The sequence below is a fragment of the Vulpes vulpes genome, chromosome 13 (genome assembly GCF_048418805.1).
Source record: "Vulpes vulpes isolate BD-2025 chromosome 13, VulVul3, whole genome shotgun sequence".
In the NCBI taxonomy this organism is placed as follows: domain Eukaryota; kingdom Metazoa; phylum Chordata; class Mammalia; order Carnivora; family Canidae; genus Vulpes; species Vulpes vulpes.
In genome coordinates, this window is record NC_132792.1 from 154,645,693 (window position 1) to 154,667,147 (window position 21,455).

Consider the following 21,455-nt stretch of genomic DNA (forward strand, 5'->3'; position numbering starts at 1 on the left):
TGCTGAGCAGGGAGCCTGATGTGGGGCTCCATCCCATTACCCCAAGATCATGACCTGAGCTCAAGGCAGACACTCAACCAATTGAGCCACCCAGGTGCTCCAATATGTAATTTTTAAGTTGATGGTGAAGTTAGAAACTACTAATAACACTATTTTCAGACAAATATTACCATTTAAAAACACTTGCCTTCTGGTAAGGCTGATGGAGTAAATCCATCTTTATTACAATCTCTTGAAATCATAAAAGACAAAAACTGTAAAAAATAGAACAAAAACTGAATCTTCAATGACATTAGGAAATAACTAAAACCCAAATGACCTTGTGAAGGATAACTAACAGATATTATAAATTCTGGATCAAAAATAGAAAGTAGGCTGGGAAGAAAAATGATCTGATTAAGAAATTATTTTCCTAAGATTAAGTCTCATATTCCTCAAAGGCTTATTTTCAAATAATTTGAGCAATAGAATTGTAAATTACAATTATAAAGTGGGCACCATGTTAAATTAAACCAGATATAGAGAAGATAGAGTACTTACAGAGAAATGACAATAGAGAAAATAGAGTAGACTTTAGACTTCTCACCAACAATATAAGAAGCCAGAATAAACCACCTAATATCCCCAAAATGCTTAGAGAAAGTAATTGGAAATCAATTGTTTTCTAGAACAAAATTTTTCATTGATTACAAAATAAAGACTTTTTAAAAAAGATTTATTTATTTATTCATGAGTGAGAGAGAGAGGCAGAGACACAGGTAGAGAGAGAAGCAGGCTCCCTGCAGGGAGCCGGATGTGGGACTAGATCCCCAGACCCAGGATCAAGCCTGAGCCAAAGGCAGACACTCAACCGCTGAGCCACCCAGGTGTTCCAATAAAGACATTTTTAAACATAGGAAAGTTGGAAGAGACTTTATCACTTAAAAACATGCTTTGAAAGAAATCACATAAAATATGTATCAGCAAGATGAAGTATTAATTCTTAACAAAAGAGTGTTATATCATTAGAAATTGTGGGTAAAAAGTAGAATATATTAAATTTAAATAAGCAATAATTTCAAGAAGGTGAGGTGACTATTTAAAACAACTAAAATGTTATTTTTATTAAGCCTCTTTATTCAATATATGTTTATTTTCATATAAAGAAGAAATATTGTACTGAGAATTTCAAGAATTTTAAAGCTTTTTCTGTGCCCTTGGAATGTGTACTTAAATTTTACTTACTGTGCATTTAGTAATTCTCACAAGTTTCAAATATTAATACCTATAGATCACTTTCTATAACCACAAAGAAATAATATTTCAAAGTAATAATATTTATTTACCTCTCTACCCTTCATTTTGTGGAATACTTCCAAATGATTTTATATTATAGTATTTACAATACTAAGAACAATATGATAATTGTAAGAATATATAGTAAAACCTATGAGATGCAACCTAACCAAAATCTGGAGTGACATTCATAGCCTTAAAAAAATAAGTTTGGAGATATCTATCTATCTATCTATCTATCTATCTATCTCCCCAAAAGTTAGGAAAAGTAATTTCCAAATATTATGAGGCAAAATAATAAAAGCAAAAGCAGATGTGAATGCAATAAAATATTTTACTTTACAGCTGATCCATGAAATAATACTAATTTTGGACAAGATTAATAAGCAGACCTGTCTAATCAATTCTACTCTAGTCAAGAAGAATAGTGGGCAGGTCCAAATAGGCATTTCTATAACAAAAAGCAGACAAAAACACAAATATAGGAAAAATAATATAAGAATACAATTTTGAAAATAAGGAAATTTAAACATAACTGAGAAGGAAAATACCATGAAAAGGGCATTTATAGATCTTGGGGGAACCCTCTTTCTGGAGATTTCCCTTATCCTGGGGTAGTTGCCTTGACAAAGCTCTACCAGCCCTGGATTTTGAGTCCATTTCCCCACTGGAGTTATTTCACTCCCCACAGTTGACTTTTCAGGGTGAGCCCTTTTAAGAAAACCCATATTTAGCCTTTCCCATGGGTTCAATTCTATCCCCTGAAATTTGGAAACAGAGGGTATCACCAGGGCAGCCATGTCTTTAAGAGTTTTACCAGACAGACCACGTCAGTTAATCTTAAATTTTAAGTGTGAGTCAGAGACTATTCCCTGTACCATTATATCCATGGGAAAAGCAGTTGTTTAGAAGCTGCCTACTTTCACTTGGCTTAAGTTGGAGTTTCCCCTTTTCTCTCCCATGATAAAACATATTGAGAGCACTTTTTAAAGAAACTTTCCCTATTGCCTCTTTAAAATTTATTTATTTAGCTCCTCATGTTTAATGGTAGCGGAGTATATTTTATAATCTCTTGGCATGTGCTATAAAAGTTATCGTTTTACCTTTTAATTTATTTTTTGAGAGACAGCACAAGTGGGAATGGGATGGGGATGAAGGGTGGAGGAATAGGGACAGGGAGAGAGAGAGAATCTCATGCAGACTCCATGCTGAGCATAGAGCCTGACATGGGGCTCCATTTCAGGACCCTGAGATCATGACCTGAGCTGAAATAAAGAATCGGCTACCCGACTGACTGAACCACCCGGGCACCCCTGTCATCTCACTTTAAATCTTGGTATAATTGAATTTGGAAGAATAGGCAAAGGAAATAAGAATATTCTTTTAATACCCTCTGTTGTATATACAAACACATATGGATCTCTAAATATCATAGTTCTTGAAAAAAGCAAGTTGCCTTATGATATGCTATAGCATAGCCTTTATGAATGCTAAAAAATAATTTTACAGACACTAATAATATATTAAATGTAGATTCACATGTATGTGTTTAGAGTAGAAAATAAAAATTGGAAATTACCCACATTTGGTAAGGTAGAAGAAAAAATGATGAAACTAGAATAGCAAAAGTAACTATTATAACTATAGAATTTAGTTTCTTTTATTAAGAAAAAGGAGAAGACAATGTTACTTATACCCTGAAAACAAGAAAAATCCAGATAAACTATAAAATTACAGTTTTTTAAAACCAGTCCATCAGAGAGCTAAGAAACGAATGAATGAAATTCCAGGCAATAATATTCTCTCCAAGGAAAAAAGAAAGTCATGTTGCTGCTTTCATCCCTCCTGGAACAGTGGGAGGATGAAAAAGCCATCAGAAACATAAAATAAGTAAAATAGCAGAGTTTTACAAGAATATTTACAAGTGGAATGAAGGCTGACATGACTCTTAAAATTTCCAAGAGCCAGGAAATAAAATACATGTGTCAGTCTTTTCTGAGTGCCCTGTTAACATCTAAAATTGAAATAAGGCATCCAGGATGTCTGTCTCCCCTCACCATCACTTTGAGATGACTTCAGAATGCTCACTTCCCTTTCCCTTGAGTTCTCTTTGGAGTCCTGAGTTCCCTTTCCATATATTTCTTGGTCAGGTTCTTCCTCATGACGAAATTTACACAAAAAATCTTGGAAAAAAGGCAGTGGAATTATTGTTTTATTGCTGCCTTAAGAATCTCAGAATTTTTTGTGTAAATTTCTTCAGTTCCTGACAGGCCCCTTCTCCTTTCTAGTCTACTCATACCCTTATCTCCATTTGGGGAAAAAAATGACCAAAACAATATATCCTCCCACTCTCACTCCCCATGATGCTTTATGTTTGTCTGAGAGAGCTACTTAGGTGAATCTGGAATAAGACATACCTACCTATATGGAGAAGCAGCAGCTTTAAAAAAAAAAAAAACACCTCTGTGGTACTTCATATCATGTACATTAAAAAATATTCTGTATCATTGATTTAACATTAGAAGCTAAATATGTTTGCATATTAGATAAGGCAGTACATAATGTTCCATTCCTCCGTTGCTAGCTGTCAGATTACTGATAATTTTTAATACTAAAAATGCTATAGTATTTAGAACACATTAACAGTGGTATTTAGGATACCCTAAATCTCAATATGAGCTAGATAAAAATAAAAAAAAATTGATTTATTGCATTAACTTGATTTTCTTAAAGGTTGTATTTGTAAAAAATAAAATCATATTTCTGGAGTGAGCTAGAAAAATGAGAAGGAGGCCTCCTGAAAATTGAGAGAAGAGTTTAATAACAATTTTGGGAAGAAATGGTAGGTAGCTGGTAGAGATTAGGTGAGGAGAATATCAAGTGGCAAATATTTGTCACACAAATTGCCATTCTTTTTTTTAATAAATGTATTTTTTATTGGTGTTCAATTTGCCAACATACAGAATAACACCCAGTGCTCATTCCGTCAAGTGCCCACCTTGGTGCCCGTCACCCAGTCAGCCCCACCCCCCGCCCACCTCCCCCTTCCACCACCCCTAGTTCATTTCCCAGAGTTAGGAGTCTTTCATGTTGCCAGACTTATTCTTAAGAAAGACAATAAAGTCCTTCGTTTTACAATTCAGGAATACAAGGCCCTGAGAAATCCCTTGGTCAAAATCAAGACTGGAACTTCTTTCTAGGTTCTTCTGTCAGTGTTGTTTCAACTACACTCTCTATACTAGGTTGAAATTACAGATGTAATTACAGATGTTTGAGATTACAGAGGTCAACCTCCCTATTCCCCTGCACTGAGATTTCTAGGAGATGGACAGCAGGTGGTTTCTGACTCCCAAGATTGGCATCACAGAGCCTGATGCTCTTTTAAGAGTCTTGATGAAATCCAACAAGAATTCATCCTTGTGATTTTGTATTTAAATAAAAATATTTGAATATCGGGATGCCTGGGTGGCTCAGTGGTTGAGTGTCTGCCTTCGGCTCAGGGAGTGATCCCAGGCCCAGGGATCGGGTCCAGCATTGGGCTCCCTGAGGGGAGCCTGCTTCTCCCTCTGCCTAAGTCTCTGCTTCTCTCTCTGTCTCTTATGAATAAATAAATAAAACCTTAAAAAAAGATTTGAGTATCTAAACAGAAATTAATAAATGACACTACAAAATTTCTCAGCAAAGAGGAAATGAGACACTGGAGTAGGACATTTTCTACATAATAAACTGCTCATCTATTTATCGAATGTATCTAACCTTCTTTTCATGTGCTTTCCATAGCTTGTCCTCTAGCCTGTGAATCAGACTTCATTAACTGAAAATGTACAATAACAGTAATATCAGGCTCATTTTTTAAAAAGATTTACTTATTTGAGAGACAGGGTGCGCACAGGTGGAAAGGACAGAGGGAAAGGGAGAGGGGAGCCTGACGTGGAGCTTGATCTCATGACCTTTAGATCACGACCTAGCCCAAACTGAGGTGGATACTTAACCACTGTACCACCCAGGTGCCCCAATGTCAGGCTAATCTTTACCTCAGTAAGTTACTGAGCCAAAACAGATCTTAAAAGACCAGGCTGTTAAAGGTTGACTAGAATAATGACGCCTCTAGGACTATTATGACATATATTTCTTAAACCAATAAATAAATAGGGCAAATCGTAATAGAACATAGGATATGCATGAGTTGTCCTACCTCCCAGATACCCCTCTAGTTTTTCTCAGAAAAAACTTTTGTTTAGAGGACTTGCAGTATAGAATTCTAGTATGTCTTCCTTCACTTGAAAAAATAAACAACAACCTAATATAAAATTCAGGTTTCAGATAGTATGTGTGTTTTGGCTGAATTTATAGTGATCTTAGGTTCTATTTTAAAATATTTTTTGAAATATTTACTATAAATTATTGTTATATTTCAAGTGTAATTAAACCAAGAGACATTAGCTCATTCTTCTTAGTTTTAAGAGAAAACAGTATAACGGGAAATAATATCTATCAGTTTATTTGTAATAACTTTGAAAGGAAGTGCCATTAGACAGCAGCATCTGTCCTGGAAAAAAAATGAACTAAAGAAGAACACAGTATGAGCCCAGGCCAGGCAGTGTGACTGTGGCTCAGATAATGATATTTTAGCATCCAAACTGACCATTTAAAATTTATCCCTTCGAACAAACCATGCAACCAAAAAGTTAATTCCTAATCAAACAGAGGCATTCTAATTACATCGATTGTCAGTCATTGTCATGTTTAGAAGAAAAGGCAAATCATAAAAATCTTTCACTGAGGTCAAGGTTAGGTTATTAGGGGAAGTCTTAGTCGGTTCTATGATTACTATTGCCATTTTAATTTTTGGTTGTTGTTTTAACTTGTTTGAATCACATGTACATAACTTTTTTGAATCATATGGTCAGCTGGAAAAAAAAACAAATGGGTTAATTTGGAAATTATACAAGAATACCAATGGAATAATGAATAGGGAATAGAAGGGAACACCAGAGAAATTTTAACCCAATGGTTATAACACAAACGTGCTTTGCAAATCATAAACTATGTTAAGATAAAGTATGTTTGTTCCTACAGCATCATGTGTATAAACACACATATAACACACACATGTATAGAGAGTTACTAGTTATTGGATGTTCCTTTATACTGAAATATTATCTTCTTGAGCTTTTCTCCCCCTAGCTTTTATTAATCAAATAATTTAATTCCAATATATTTCAGGAGACATGGAACAACTCTGCCCACCTCCACCTCAGATACCCAATGCTCAGAATATGCTAACCACAGTGAATTATCAGGATAAAGAGAAAGTAGCTATTCTCTGCAAAGAAAATTATCTACTTCACGGGCCAAGAGATATGGTGTGTAAAAATGGACAATGGCAGTCATTACCACGCTGTATTGGTTAGTAGTTTATTTCTAAATAATATGATTTTAAAAGTGTATACTAAAGAACAGGAAAAAGAACTTATGACTTTTTTATGCACTGTATTCTGAAGCATTAAATTGGCACCCAGTTCCATCACTTTTCAAAACTGTTTATCTATGAGTTACTTCCAACAGTGACCATAGAAGAAATATTTGAGATCTCTACTGGATGCCCACTTCTATAAAGTATATTTACTTGATATGCAACTTAAGATGTATAATGGGCAATTTGGAAGTATAATGGTCATTTAGGATGTAAATTTGGTAACTGCTAGGATAAAGATGATACCTAAAGTTATAGGACTGGATGGGATCATACAGTGGCTAAATAAGAGAGAAAGTCAAAGGGACAGCCTTGGAGACTCTCCATTAATAGAGATCTAGGAAATGAGGAGCAGCCAGGTGGGGTTGTGGAAGAAAAACTAGGGAAGTGGTTCTAGGTTCTAGGACACAATTACATTGTGTGTGTGTGTGTGTGTGTGTGTGTGTTTAGGGGGGTTATTTCACACCCAACAAGCAAGTCTTAGACACCTGCTGGGAGTCCTATAATTCAACTAAATTCTGACACTATCTACCCAGAGATAGCATCAGGCTTCATAGGTTAAGAACTCAGTGTTAGAAGATTACTCCTTGCACCCCTACTTCAGAGGCCAGTTACACATCTAGGTTGTCATCTGTGCCTCTGACTGTCTATAGATTGGAGGTCCCAGAAACCCCCTCCTTGAGTTTAATTAATTTACTAAGGCAGTTCACATAACTCAAAGAAGCATATTACATACTAGATTATGGACTTATTATAAAAGGGCTTAACTTAAGAACAGCCAGATAGAAGAGATGTATAGGAAAGGGCACAGAGCATCCATGCCCTCTCCAGCCAACACTTTCCCATATCTCCATGAATTCACTAACCCTGAAACTCTCAGAACCTTGTCCTTTTGGGGTTTTATGGAAGCTTCATTACATAGGCATGATTGATTAAACTTTTGTATTGGTCATGGATTCAAACCTCCAGCCCCTCTTCCTTCCCTATAGGTCAGGATGGCACTGAAAAGTTCCAATCCTCTAATCACAGGGTTAGTCCTCCTGGCAACCAGCCTATCCTCAGGTTACCTATGGGTTTTCCAAAATCCATCTCATTGACATCTCATGTACTGCTGTCGTCACTTAGGAAAGCCCAAGGGTTTTAGGACCTCTGTGCCAGCAATGGGGAGAAAGACCAAATATTTATCATAAATCACATTACCAGAGCTGGTGTCCCCGAAGCCAAGGACATATTGCAAAATGTTATTCAACAGGACAACAAACATGTCAAAGTCTGCCTACAACTAGACAAGAAGGCTGATAGTTGAACAATGGATTTAGCTCCCTAGAGTAACTGGTAACTTTGCTTTGATATTTCAGTAGGGGACAATACCTAATGCCAGTGTGTTCAAGAGAAAATGTGTGGTGATAACGTCAGATCATAGAGGATAGGAAACAAGTAGGTTTGCTCTGAAGGGAATAGGGAAATAAAGTGGTAGTTAGATAGGGGGTATGGATTAAGGGAAATTTTACCTACTCAGTTATGACATTTTCAGGATGTATGATGATGAATGATTTGGCAGGGAAGGAGAAATTGACAATACAAAGGGGACAATTCATGGAGTAGGGTCTTTGCTGAATTTAAAGGGGATAAAATCTAATGCCCTCATGAAAGAGTCTGAGAAAAATGCAGGGACAGTAACTCAATGAAACAAGAGGTAGAAGAAGTTATTTGGGATAAGATTATTTATTTGGCCATTTCATATCTGTATCTTTGGTGGTATATGGAAAGATAAATCAGTGCCATGGGATGTATCCCAGCCATTCTTTTTTTTTTTTTTTTAAGATTTATTTATTTTAGAGAGACAGCGAGCAGAGGAAGGGGCAGAGGGAGAGAGAATCTTCAGCAGCCTCATGACCCTGAGATCATGACCTGAGCTGAAATCAAGAGTTGGGTGCTTAACCAACTGAGGCACCCAGGCACCCCTGTATTCCGGCTATTCTTAACATGAAGTTGAAACATTTATTGACAGAGAAAGATGCCTATGATATTATTTGATATCAGAAAAATAAATGAAAAGCCGTATGTCAATAATTCATTTCAGTAAAGCTAAGAGTTTATGATCATGTACTGACAGGTACATGACATTTGCATAAAGTAACAGTAGTTCCAGAGAATAGAAATGGAAAGGGAGTTATTTTTTATTTATTTATTTATTTATTTATTTATTTATTTATTTATTTATTTATTTAAGAGCACGAGAGAGAACACAAGTAGGGGGAGCAGCAGGAGGAGGGAGAGGAGAAGCAGGCTCCCAGCTGAGCGGGAAGCCTGACATGGGGCTTGATCCCAGAATATAATATCATGATCTGAGTCAAAGGCCAACACTTAACTGACTGAGCCACCCAGGAGCCCCTATCTTTCCTCTTTAAGTAAAAATTTTTATGAAGAGGGTGGGCAGTAGGCCAGATAGAAGTAAATCTTACCTGTTCATCATGCTTTAAATAAAAACCATTCTTACTGCTTATACTTGTATGCCCTTATAATACATATATACTGAATACTTAAGTGTATTTTACTTTAGGGTGAAAGGAAGCCCTATAATATTTTTTGGTTATCAGTTTATATTATAGAAATTATATCATGAGTTATTTGAGCTCTCAGATACCATATATGGCATTGAGGATATAAGGAGATTTACTTATAGTATTTCACTTAAACTACATGTCGATTTTCTCTCAACACATAAATGTTATTTTTCAGAGTCTACACAATATTGTGGTCCCCCTCCACCTGTTAGCAATGGAGACATCACCTCATTCCCATTATCAGTATATCCTCCAGGATCAAGAGTCCAGTACCGTTGCCAGTCTTTCTATGAACTTCGGGGCTCCACAGATATAATATGCATAAATGGACAGTGGTCAGAACCACCAAAATGCATAGGTGAGTTCTTCATATTCTCCTGGAGTTTGATTTTTGATATTCATAGTGAAATTTTCATGGACAAATTTCATAGGATGTCTTTTATGTAAATTTAATTTAGTTGAAAATCTGTCTGACATTGATTCAAGCCACTTGGTGAGTATTTGGTGGAGCTAGGATTCAGGCATGGCAATCTGGTGCCAAATTCATATAGTTAAGCCTGATGCTCTGGTGGCCTTTTGTATCTACAGAAGAGACAGGGAGAAAAAAGGTCAACCCCTCTTTAACACTACAAGGACTAGTCTATCATATGTCATCAGGAAAATACTCAGTAATATATCTTACAATCTCCTGGGCTTGGATAGATCTAGGTACTGAAAGAAGTTCTTTATGGTTGCCACTGCCTAGGAGGGCTCCTCAAATTTAACCTTGGGCTTATTTCAGCAACTCTGAACAATTCCTATATCAGAGATTATGGGCTGTAGAGTACATGCCGCTTAGCAGTGCCAGGGTGTGCTATTTGCTCAGGGGAATGCTACCTCTCAGACTGCTGAATTTAAAAACGAATGAATGGACTCTGATCATGGGAGAAAGTAACTCTGCTTTCCTACAGAAATCAAAGTTTCACAAAAGTTATGACCCAGCAATAATTTGTTTGTAGAAAAGATGCTCTAAACAAGCAATATAATAGCTAGTAGAATTTGTGGTCTCATTGATAAGTAGTTACCTTCAAGTATAAGGTATATTCTAAGTGAATAGTTAAAGAGATGATTGGTTTTTATACATATTGTCCTCTTCAGCCCACTTTCTGAACTATATATCTGAATAGATGGTAATAAACTTATTTTTACTATAACATTAGTAAGATGTTAATACATTTATGTGCACTTTTTGGAAACAATGTAAAAAGAATCTTGAGTTGGGAAAGGAGGGTAAACAACATTGACCATAATAGAACATTTTAATTTAATCCTGTTTGGTATGTGATTTTTAGGCATGTAAAGCAGAGTTATTAAGAGCACAGGTTCTGAAGTCAAACTGGCAAGGTCCATATTCTGGCTCAGAATATCCACTAAGTTATGTGACCTTGGAAAAATTACTCAATCTCTCTGAACCCCCATCTGTGCTTAGTTAGCCCAGGGAAATGATGCATGGTGTTGAGAGAAGATGTGTACAAGTACTAAGAACAGTACTTGGAAAACACAATAAATATTAGCTTTCAATATTCTTTAAGAAATTTCAGTATTCTTGGAAAGGAAAAGTTATATTATTAATAATTTATTTTTATTATTTCTTCTTTCAGATGCATGTGTAATATATGAAGGTAACATGAACAAAAATAACATACAGTTAAGAGGAAAAAACATCAGAAACCTTTATGTGAAAACGGGGGATTTTGTTGAATTTGACTGTAAACAGCCATATAAAGCAAAGACATCAATGCAGTCATTTCGGGCACTCTGTCAGGAAGGGAAAATCGAATATCCCATGTGTGGATGAAATGAGCATAGTTTCCCTGAATATAATTTTAAAAGTAGCCCTACATGTATAAGCATGCATTATGTATTCAATTCTATAGTTTATTTTCTTTATTCTTTCAAGTGTTGTTTACCTCAGTTTTATTTTGAACTCTGGATTTTCAGAGGTTTACAAGTTTATGAGCTGAGAGCAGGGCTTGACTCATTAGGTGGATCACATTACACCTGGGCAAATCAAAGTACTGGGTTTCCTATACATATAATACCCACGGAAAGTGAGCCTGTACCTCAGTTCAGTACTTAATTCCATCTAACCTCTTCCAATTGTCTAAAATTTATAAGATAATTTCAAGGCTTTCTAAGTCAACTTTACTTCCTCTTAAATAAAGTTGTTATGGCAATATCTATCACATCATAAAAATACAAAAACTATCACCTCTTATGCTTGTAGCAAGCATTAATATTAATAAGTCCTCTAGTGTGAACCTAATTATTCATCAAATACTAAATAATCCTTAAAGGCACAAATACACCATCTTCCAAAAATGAATAGAAGACTAAAATATTTATAAATCCTAGTGCAGAACTTCTAATATAGTCAAGAAGTGGTATAAACATACACAAAGATAACTATAATTATAAATAAAAATTATGAGGTTACAATATTTACAATTATGAGGATTATCGAGATATGTATAAATAAAGAAGATTGAGAGGAAACACAAAGTATAACTGTAATAATTTATGTGGTTTGAGGTTAATAGGTTTAAGAAATTAGAATACTTATAAATTTTTATATTTCCTATATTTTATAACTTCTCATTTTGAATTATATTACTTTTACAGTTAGATAAGAGTTATCAAGAACTGTGATTAGACACCAACAAAGTAGAAGATGAGAATGTAAAGACCCTGTAAGGTCATGAAACTTATTTCAGGCAAAAGCTCCAATATTTTTTGATGTGTACCATAGTTCAGGGAAATACTGAACAGGAACATTTAGAAATATGCTCTGTGTGTTCCTGTATTTTAGCCAGCATTTCATAGTTTAAAAAAAAAACACAAAAAAGACCTGCTGGCCAAAAAATATTTTAAGTATCTATGAAAATGCTGACAACAAATGCAAGTAAAAATTAAGGCTTATGGATATAGCAATAGAATCTGTGATATGACATTAAAACATAAGCAAGTAAGAAAAAATAGATAAATTGGACTTCATCAAGATTAAAAACTTTTCTGCTTCAAATGACATGAATAAGAAAATGAAAGCACGGCAGATATAATGGAAGAAAATAGTTGCAAATTATATATCCGTAAAGGGACTCATATCTAGAATTAAAGAACTCTTACAACTCAAAATAGAAAGATAACCCAATTTTAAAATGAGCAAAAGATGTAAATAGACATTTCTGCAAAAAAAAAAAAGATGTATGAATGGCTAATAAGCATATGAAAAGATAGTTAACATCTTGAATCATTAAGCAAAACAAATCAAAATCACCATGAGATACTACCTCCCACCCACTAGGATGGCTACAATCAGTCAGATAGTAACAAGTATTGTTAAGAATATGGACAAATTGGAACCCATATACACTGCTGATGGGACTGTAAAGGGGCACACCCAATTTGGAAAACAATCTGGAAGTTCTTTGAAAGGTTAAACATAGAGTTATCATAGACTCAGTAATCTACTCCTAGATATATACACCAAAAGCAATAAAAACATATGTTCATGCAAGCATTGTACATGAATGCCCATAGCATAATTATTATAACAACCAAAAGTAGAAACAACCCAGATGCTTATCAACATACCCAAAACATAGATCTTATATAATATTATTTGGTTACAACAAAGGAATAAAATACTACTACATGCCACAACATGGATGAACCTCAGAAACTTTATGTTAAGTGAGAAAAGCCAGTCAAAAAAGATTACATATTATGTGATCCTATTTATTGGATATGTTCAGAACAGACAAATATATAGGGACAGAAGGTAGATTAGTGGTTGCTTAGGGCTGAAGTAGGGAGGCAGAGGCTGGTAGCTAACAGTGATAAATGTTCTCAAATTGATTGTGGTGATAATTGTAGAACTCTGTGATTTTACCAAATAATATTACATGCACAATACATTTTAAACGAGTGAGTTGTATGATGATGTGTGAATTATATCTCAATAAAGTGATAACCAAAAAATGGTGGCAACATTTTAAAATCATGACAAACACTGGGAATTAAAAAAATAAAATTAAAAATTAAGATACTATCAGAATTTATAATGAACTTATATGAACTTAAAGATTGATAAGGTTGCTCCTAGCTCACACTGGCTACCTACTGACCTCTTGGTCAGGAGGAAGGCAAGTAGAAATTTCATTTCTCCTCCTCAATTCTGAGGGGGAAATTTTGAAAGTGAAATGTTATTTAAAAGTTTTAGAATGACAGAATACATATAAAAATGTTTTATTTAGAGAATAGGAAACAGTATTTTATTTAAAGATTTGAGAGAGAGACCACCCACAGGGGGAGGGGTAGAGGGAGAGAGAGAATCTCAAGCAGACTCCCCACTGAGGGCAGACCCTGGCATAGGGCTCAAGCTCATGAACCTGAGATCATGTCCTGAGCCAAAATCAGGAGCCTTATGCTTAACCAATTGAGTCACCCAGATGCCCCTCTAACAGTATTTTAAACTCGGATATTTGCGCTCCATTCTGAGAATTTCTTCCTTTCTCAAACTACTTTGTGGCACATATTTCTAAACATTTTGCTTGAGCAGCAGTGTAGTCCTTGAGAAGTTTTGCGTCCTTAGCTAACTATCTCCCTCCAAGATGTAAAGAAAGTTAAAAAAAAAAAGGGGAGGGGGAGTAGGAATGAAAATGCCAGAAAGCATTTCTTTATAGAGAGTTGTCAGGTGCATAAATTATGGGATATACAAATAACTAGAAGAATGTGATCCAGATCCATTTACAAGAGAAAAGACAATCAACTGACACTGAGTGTGAGGTGATCGAGTTATTGGAATAGACAAGTGTTTTAAACAAACTTTATAGCTATTCTAAAGGACATAATTAAAAAGGCATTCTCAGTGAATAAAACCAAAAGACATTAACAGGAAAATAGAAGCCATAGGAGAGAAAGAAATTCTAGAAGTTTTTTTAAAATTTATTTATTCATGAGAGACACAGAGAGAGGCAGAGAGACATAGGCAGTGGTAGAAGAAGCAGGCTCCATGCAAGAAGCCCAATGTGGGACTCCATCCTGGGACTCTGGCACCATGCCCTAAGCTGAAGGAAGATGCTCAACCACTGAGCCACCCAGGCATCCCAAAATTCTAGAAATTATATTTCAATGCCTGAAAAAAAATCTTCACTAGGGAGGCTCAAAACAGATGGAATTGACAAAAGACAGTGAGCATAAAAATAAATGGAAATAATTGAAATAATTCAATTTAAATAATAAAGAAAAATAATTATAAATTATTTTTATGGGAATGGTTGTGGAAATGGTTGGACAATAGAAAAAGGAAATGTGTACATGGAGCCTGAGAAGGAAAGAAGAGATACTATGGAAGAAAAATTACTAGACCATCAGTTCCTCAAATTTGATGACAGACATAAGTATATAAGATCTAGAAAATAAAGTCCATGCAAGATAAGTACAAAGAAAATACATTATATACAAACTACCGAAAACTAAGGATAATGAGAGACTCTTGAAAACAGCCATAAAAAAAAGTAATGCGTGCTATACAATGGAACAATAATTTCAATGAAGGCTGACTTCTTATTGGTGGCTATGGAAGCTGAAAGATAATGGAAAGTGGTTTTTTTTAAGTACAAAAATAAAACATTCTGAACTCAAAATATTATGTCTACTGAAAAAAATCCTTCAAGAAGAAAAGCAAAATAAGTACATTTTTAGAAAAAAAAGAAAGCTAAAATAATTAATGAGGATGCATCATGGCCAGACTTGTGCTATCAGAGATGTGTGCGCCTGGGAGTGAGGGCGGCAGAGGGGAAGGAAGATCCACAATTGGTCCCCTCCCTCCAATAGTTGTCAAGGCTCCTAGAACTCAGAGATCTGAGAAAACAAATGCTGCGATGCTCCAGTAGAAAGGACACCTGTTGGGCAGGTGGGAGGTGGGAGACCTGACTGCATGTGTGTGTGTGTGTGTGTGTGTGTGTGTGTGTGTGTGTGTGGAGCTGCCCCCGGGGGACATGCCTGGCCCGAAGGCGCTCAGATGGTGAAGGGGTGGAATCCCAGGTGTCAGGTGGGACAGGTGCCCTGAGGATCCCCGGGCCCCGGGGAGACCAGGTGGGCCCCAGGGCGGCCCATTCCGGGCACCGGAGCAGGCAGCTGGCTGGGAACAGGGAAGGTGGGCTCCGGCCTTCGGCTCCCCGTTGCCGAGAAGCTCCAGGCCCTGCCCCGGCACCCACCGCTGTCCCAGGAGGCAGCAGGGAGGCAAGACCCTCCCTGGGAGCCACAGCAGGAGGTCCCCGAATCTGGGGTTTTGAAACTCAGATAAAACTGCTCAGCCTCAGGCTGGATGGACACAGTTTTGCTGGGAACTGGGAAGAGAAGAGGGATGGATTGCTCTTCTGCAAGGGTTCACTGAAAATCTGCGAGGGGCACAGAATTCCAGCCGTGGGGCTCAAGAGTGGGGTGCAGCCTGAGTCCTCCCACCCACCCGTGCTGAAAGCCTTCAGGGAGCAAAACAGCACCGGCTGGTGGAGTCCAGAGCCACTTCCACGAGCCCTGCCTCCCGCACCCTGGGGGGGCCTGTGCGACCTGCAAATCCACCAGAGAATCAGCCGGCAGGCCCCTCTCCCGGAAGGTCAGCACCCACGAACCGGGCTCCAAGGCTACTACTAGTCCTGGAGGGCTGCAGAGCTTCAGCTCCTGGGGAAAATAGTATATGGCAGTCTTTGTATTTTTATTCTTTAGTCTTTCTGTGTTATTTTTTCAGTTATTTTCCTACTTTTAATTCTTCTCTAAATTCTTCTTAAATTTTTACATAAATATTTTATTTTTATTTTTTATTTTTTATATTTATTTAAAAATATAAATATTTTTATATTCATTTATAAATATAAATATATTTTTTATATTTATTTATATTTATTATTTATATTTATTCATTTTTTGTTTCCTTCCATTGTATTTTATTTATATAAATGTAATATATAAATATGTTATTTATAAATATATATGTTATATATAAATATATATGTAATATTTATATAAATATATATCTCTTTCTTTCTGTTTTATTGTCGGATCTAGTTCTTTTTTTTTTTTTTTTTAACAAGCAGACCAAAACATATCCAGGATTTAGTTGTTTCCTGGTTATTGTCTTCATTGTTTTTTTTTTTTTTTCCTTTTTCTTCTTTTCTTTTCTGGAAAAAATGACAAGATGGAGAAATTCACCTCAAAAGAAAGAATAGGAGGTAGTACTTACAGCCAGGGATTTAATCAATTCGGATATAAGTAAGAGGTCTGAACTAGAATTTAAAACAACTATTACAAAGATACAAAGGAATTCATGTCAGCCCTGTGAGAAATATTAAAGGGGACCCTTTGAGTAGAAAGAGAGACCAAAAGTAATGAACACCAGAAAGGAACAGAAACAATCTAGAGGAATGGCGACTGTTCAGGTAATATAATGGCACTGAATTCCTATCTTTTAATGATTATTCTGAATGTAAATGGATTAAGTGCTCCAATCAAATAAAGTGATATCAAGCATATTTTCAGACCACAATGCTATATAACTTGAAGTCAACTACAAGAAAAAAATTAGAAAACTACAAATACATAGGGTTAAAGAACATCCTGCTAAAGAATGAATAGGTCAACCAGGAAATTAAAGAAAAGATTAAAAAAATACACGGAGGCAAATGAAAATGAAAACATGACAGTTCAAAATCTTTGGGATACAGCAAAGGTGGTCCTAAGAGAGAAGTGTATAGCAATACAAGCCTTCCTTAAGAAGCAGGAGAAGTCTCAAATACACAGCCTAATCTTAACCTGGAGCTGGAAAAGGGAGCTGGAAAAAGAACAGCAAATGAGGCTAAACTCAGCAGGAGAAGAGAAATAATAAAGATTAGAGCAGAAATCAATAATATAGAAATAAAAAAAATAGGGCAGCCCGGGTGGCTCAGGGGTTTAGGGCCACCTTCAGCCCAGGGCCTGATCCTGGACACCCAGGATCGAGTCCCACGTCGGGCTCCTTGCATGGGGCCTGCTTCTCCCTCTGCCTGGGTCTCTGCCTCTCTCTCTGTGTCTCTCATGAATAAATAAATAAAATCTTAAAAAAAAAAAGAAATAAAAAGCATAGAACAGATTAACGAAAGGAGATGGTTCTTTGAAAGAATTAACAAGATCAATAAACCCCTGCCCAGACTTGTCAAAAAGGTAAGAGAAGGGAAGCGCCGCGGTGCCTCTGCGAGGAAGATATCAAGTTGTGCTAGAACATCCATATAAATAATTAATACCTGAAGTCTCAATGAAACATGGACATTAACAGTGATGACTGATAAATACAGACGCTTGGGAATCAAATACTAGGCGAAAAACACTTTTCTAAAAAGAAAGGAATTTTGGGAGATTCTAGTATTTTCCGTGGCTGAAGCTGAGAGTCTGAAACCCTGATGCTTAAGCTCTATTCTAGATCATAGCTCCAACTCCTTCAGGATATAAGGAAAAGAGATAATATTTCCACAATGATAGATCTTTGGTTGTACAGGTTTCCCAATGAGTGGATCATGATGACCGTATTATAGGGACTTGCCATAGTACGGCTGCTTCCCCATCTACTCGTGTTACAAGATCAACAGTGGGGTTAAACGGCTTGGATGAATCTTTTTGTGGTAGAACTTTAAGGAATCGTAGCATTGCTCACCCTGAAGAAATCTCTTCTCATTCTCAAGTACAATCAAGATCACCAAAGAAGAGACCAGAGCCTGTGCAGATTCAGAAAGGAAATAATAATGGAAGAACTACTGATTTAAAAGAGCAGAATACTCGAGAATCATGGGTAAGCCCTAGGAAAAGAGGACTTTCTTCTTCAGAAAAAGATAACGTAGAAAGGCAGCCTGTAGAAAATTGTGAGAGAAGGCAAACAGAACCTGTTTCACCAGTTTTAAAAAGAATTAAGCGTTGCCTTAAATCTGAAGCACCAAACAGTTCAGAAGAAGATTCACCTATAAAATCAGACAAGGAGTCAGTAGAACAGAGGAATACAGTAGTGGACAATGATGCAGATTTTCAAGGGACTAAACGAGCTTGTCGATGTCTTATACTGGATGATTGTGAGAAAAGGGAAATTAAAAAGGTGATTGTCGGTGAGGAAGGGCCACTTAATTCTGCAGTAGTTGAAGAAATCACAGGCTATTTGGCTGTCAATGGTGCTGATGACAGTGATTCAGCTGTTATAAACTGTGATGACTGTCAGCCTGATGGGAACACTAAACAAAATAGCACTGGTTCATATGTGTTGCAGGAAAAGTCAGTAGCTGAAAATGGGGATTCGGATACCCACACTTCAATGTTCCTTGATAGTAGGAAGGAGGACAGTTATATAGACCATAACGTGCCTTGCACCAATTCAGAAGTGCAGGTCAAGTTGGAGGACCACAAAGTAGTAACTGCCTGCCTGCCTGTGGAACATGTTAATCAGCTGACTACTGAGCCAGCTCCAGGCCCCTTTTCTGGAATTCAGTCATCCTTAAGGGATTCTTTGGAGGAAGTAGATGTGGTGGGAGATAGCAGTGCCTCAAAAGAGCAGTGTAATGAAAACACCAATAATGCCCTGGACACAAGTCTTGAGAGTATGCCAGTCTCTGGAGAACCAGAATCATCATCTGTTCTAGACTGTATTTCAGCTCAAATGATGTCTTTATCAGAACCTCAAGAACATCGATATACTCTGAGAACGTCACCACGAAGGGCGGCCCCCACCAGAGGTAGTCTCACTAAAAGCAGTTTTCCTTGCAGAGAAAATGGACAATTTGAGGAGAATAATCTTAGTCCCAATGAAACAAATGCAACTGTTAGTGATAACATAAGTGAATCTCCCACAAATCCTGATGAGATTTCTCAGAATGAAAAAGGAATATTTTGTGACTCTGAAAATTATGGGAGTGAAGGACTAAGTAAGCCACCCTCAGAGGCAAGACTTAATATTGGACATTTGCCATCTGCCAAAGAGAGTGCCAATCCGCACAATACAGAAGAAGAAGATGATGATCCTGATATTTATTACTTTGAATCAGATCATGTGGCGCTGAAACACAGCAAAGATTATCAGAGACTGTTACAGACGATTGCTGTACTCGAGGCTCAACGTTCTCAAGCAGTCCAGGACCTTGAAAGTTTAAGCAAACACCAGAAAGAAGCACTAAAAAATCCCACTGGATTTGTGGAGAAACTCCAGAAGAAGGCTGATATAGGACTTCCGTATCCACAGAGAGTTGTTCAGTTGCCAGAGATTGTATGGGACCAATATACCAATAGCCTTGGGAACTTTGAAAGAGAATTTAAAAATCGTAAAAGACATACTAGGAGAGTTAAGTTAGTTTTCGATAAAGTAGGTTTACCTGCTAGACCAAAAAGTCCTTTAGATCCTAAGAAGGATGGAGAGTCCCTTCCATATTCTATGTTGCCTTTGAGTGATGGTCCTGAAGGCTCAAACAGTCATCCTCAGATGATAAGAGGACGCCTTTGTGATGATACCAAACCTGAAACATTCAATCAGCTGTGGACTGTGGAAGAACAGAAAAAGCTTGAACAGCTACTCCTGAAATACCCTCCTGAAGAAGTAGAATCTCGACGCTGGCAGAAGATAGCAGATGAATTGGGCAATAGGACAGCAAAACAGGTTGCCAGCCAAGTGCAGAAATATTTCATAAAAGTAACTAAAGCTGGCATTCCAGTCCCAGGAAGAACACCAAACTTATATATATACTCCAAAAAGTCTTCAACAAGCAGACGACAGCACCCCCTTAATAAGCATCTCTTTAAACCTTCCACTTTCATGACTTTCCATGAACCACCAGTATATATGGATGAAGATGACGACCGATCCTGGTTTCGTAGCCACATGAACACTGCTATTGAAGAGGCATCAGACGAAGAAAGTATTCCTATCAAGTATAGGAATTTGCCTGAATATAAGGAACTATTACAGTTTAAAAAGTTAAAGAAGCAGAAACTCCAGCAGATGCAAGCTGAAAGTGGCTTTGTACAACATGTGGGCTTCAAGTGTGATAACTGCGGCATAGAACCTATCCAGGGCGTTCGGTGGCACTGCCAGGATTGTCCTCCAGAAATGTCTTTGGATTTCTGTGATTCTTGTTCAGGCTGCCTACATGAAACAGATATTCACAAGGAAGATCACCAATTAGAACCTGTTTATAGGTCAGAGACGTTCTTAGACAGAGACTACTGTGTGTCCCAGGGCACCAGTTATAATTACCTTGACCCAAACTACTTTCCAGCAAACAGATGACATGGAAGAGAACATCATATACTAGTCCTCTTCAACACATAGCAATGGTATCATTGTGAATTATGTGCACAGTTTGGAAAGATTCTCTGCTTTCCCTGAATGACACTCACAGCATGACAGCTTCCCGAGTGTTCTCGTCAAGGCCAGCTCTGCACCGTTGTGACTCTAGATCACTGTTCAGCAGCTGAACATTCCTGGTGAGCAAAGGGTTTCCCTGGTGAATTTCTCATCACCACCCTAAAGCCTCTGCAGGTGGTGATCTTAAATGGGTGAGATGGAAACGAGAGCACACATTAAAGAGAGAGTAAATTCCAAAGGTTTCAAAGAACTCGGTCATACATAGGAAAATGAGAAGACAGAGTATTTATATTAAAACAGTTTAGTAGCTTTCAGTTTTGTGAAAATAGTTTTCAGCACAGAAGCTGACTTCTTAGACAAAGTTTTAACCAATGATGGTATTTGCTTCTAGGATATACACTTCAAAAGAACTCACTGTCCCAGTGGTGGCCGCTGATGGCCTTTAGTAAATCGGAGCTGCTTAACCTTATTGATGTCTAATTTCTTTTAACCACAATGAACTGTCCTTATTACCAACAGCGAAGCACTACAGGGGGCAACTGCGGCATTGCTTCCTTAACCAGCTCATGGTGTGTGAATGTTATAAAATTGTCACTCAGATATATTTTTTAAATGTAATGTTATATAAGATGATCATGTGATGTGTACAAACTATGGCGAAAAGTGCCAGTGGTAGTAACTGTGTAAAGTCTCTAATTCACAACATTAATTCCTTTAAAATACACGG

At 37.0% G+C, this 21,455-nt stretch overlaps 1 protein-coding gene and 1 pseudogene across 2 annotated transcripts in view; both read left to right on the forward strand.

Annotated features, from left to right (window-relative positions):
• CFHR5 (complement factor H related 5) overlaps nucleotides 1-13,408 on the forward strand; it is a 30,961-nt gene extending 17,553 nt beyond the window's left edge. Inside the window, exons 9-11 of one of the 2 annotated variants that reach the window (XM_025987314.2) lie at nucleotides 6,502-6,684; nucleotides 9,494-9,676; nucleotides 10,959-13,408. In XM_025987314.2, the coding sequence (XP_025843099.2) occupies nucleotides 6,502-6,684; nucleotides 9,494-9,676; nucleotides 10,959-11,155 (563 nt within the window). In that variant the 3' untranslated portion in view covers nucleotides 11,156-13,408. The remainder of the gene's footprint in view (nucleotides 1-6,501; nucleotides 6,685-9,493; nucleotides 9,677-10,958) is intronic. The other variant, XM_025987316.2, reaches the window with a different exon arrangement.
• On the forward strand, nucleotides 12,663-20,889 carry LOC112910999 (ZZ-type zinc finger-containing protein 3 pseudogene; annotated as a pseudogene).
• Nucleotides 20,890-21,455: the final 566 nt, after the last annotated feature.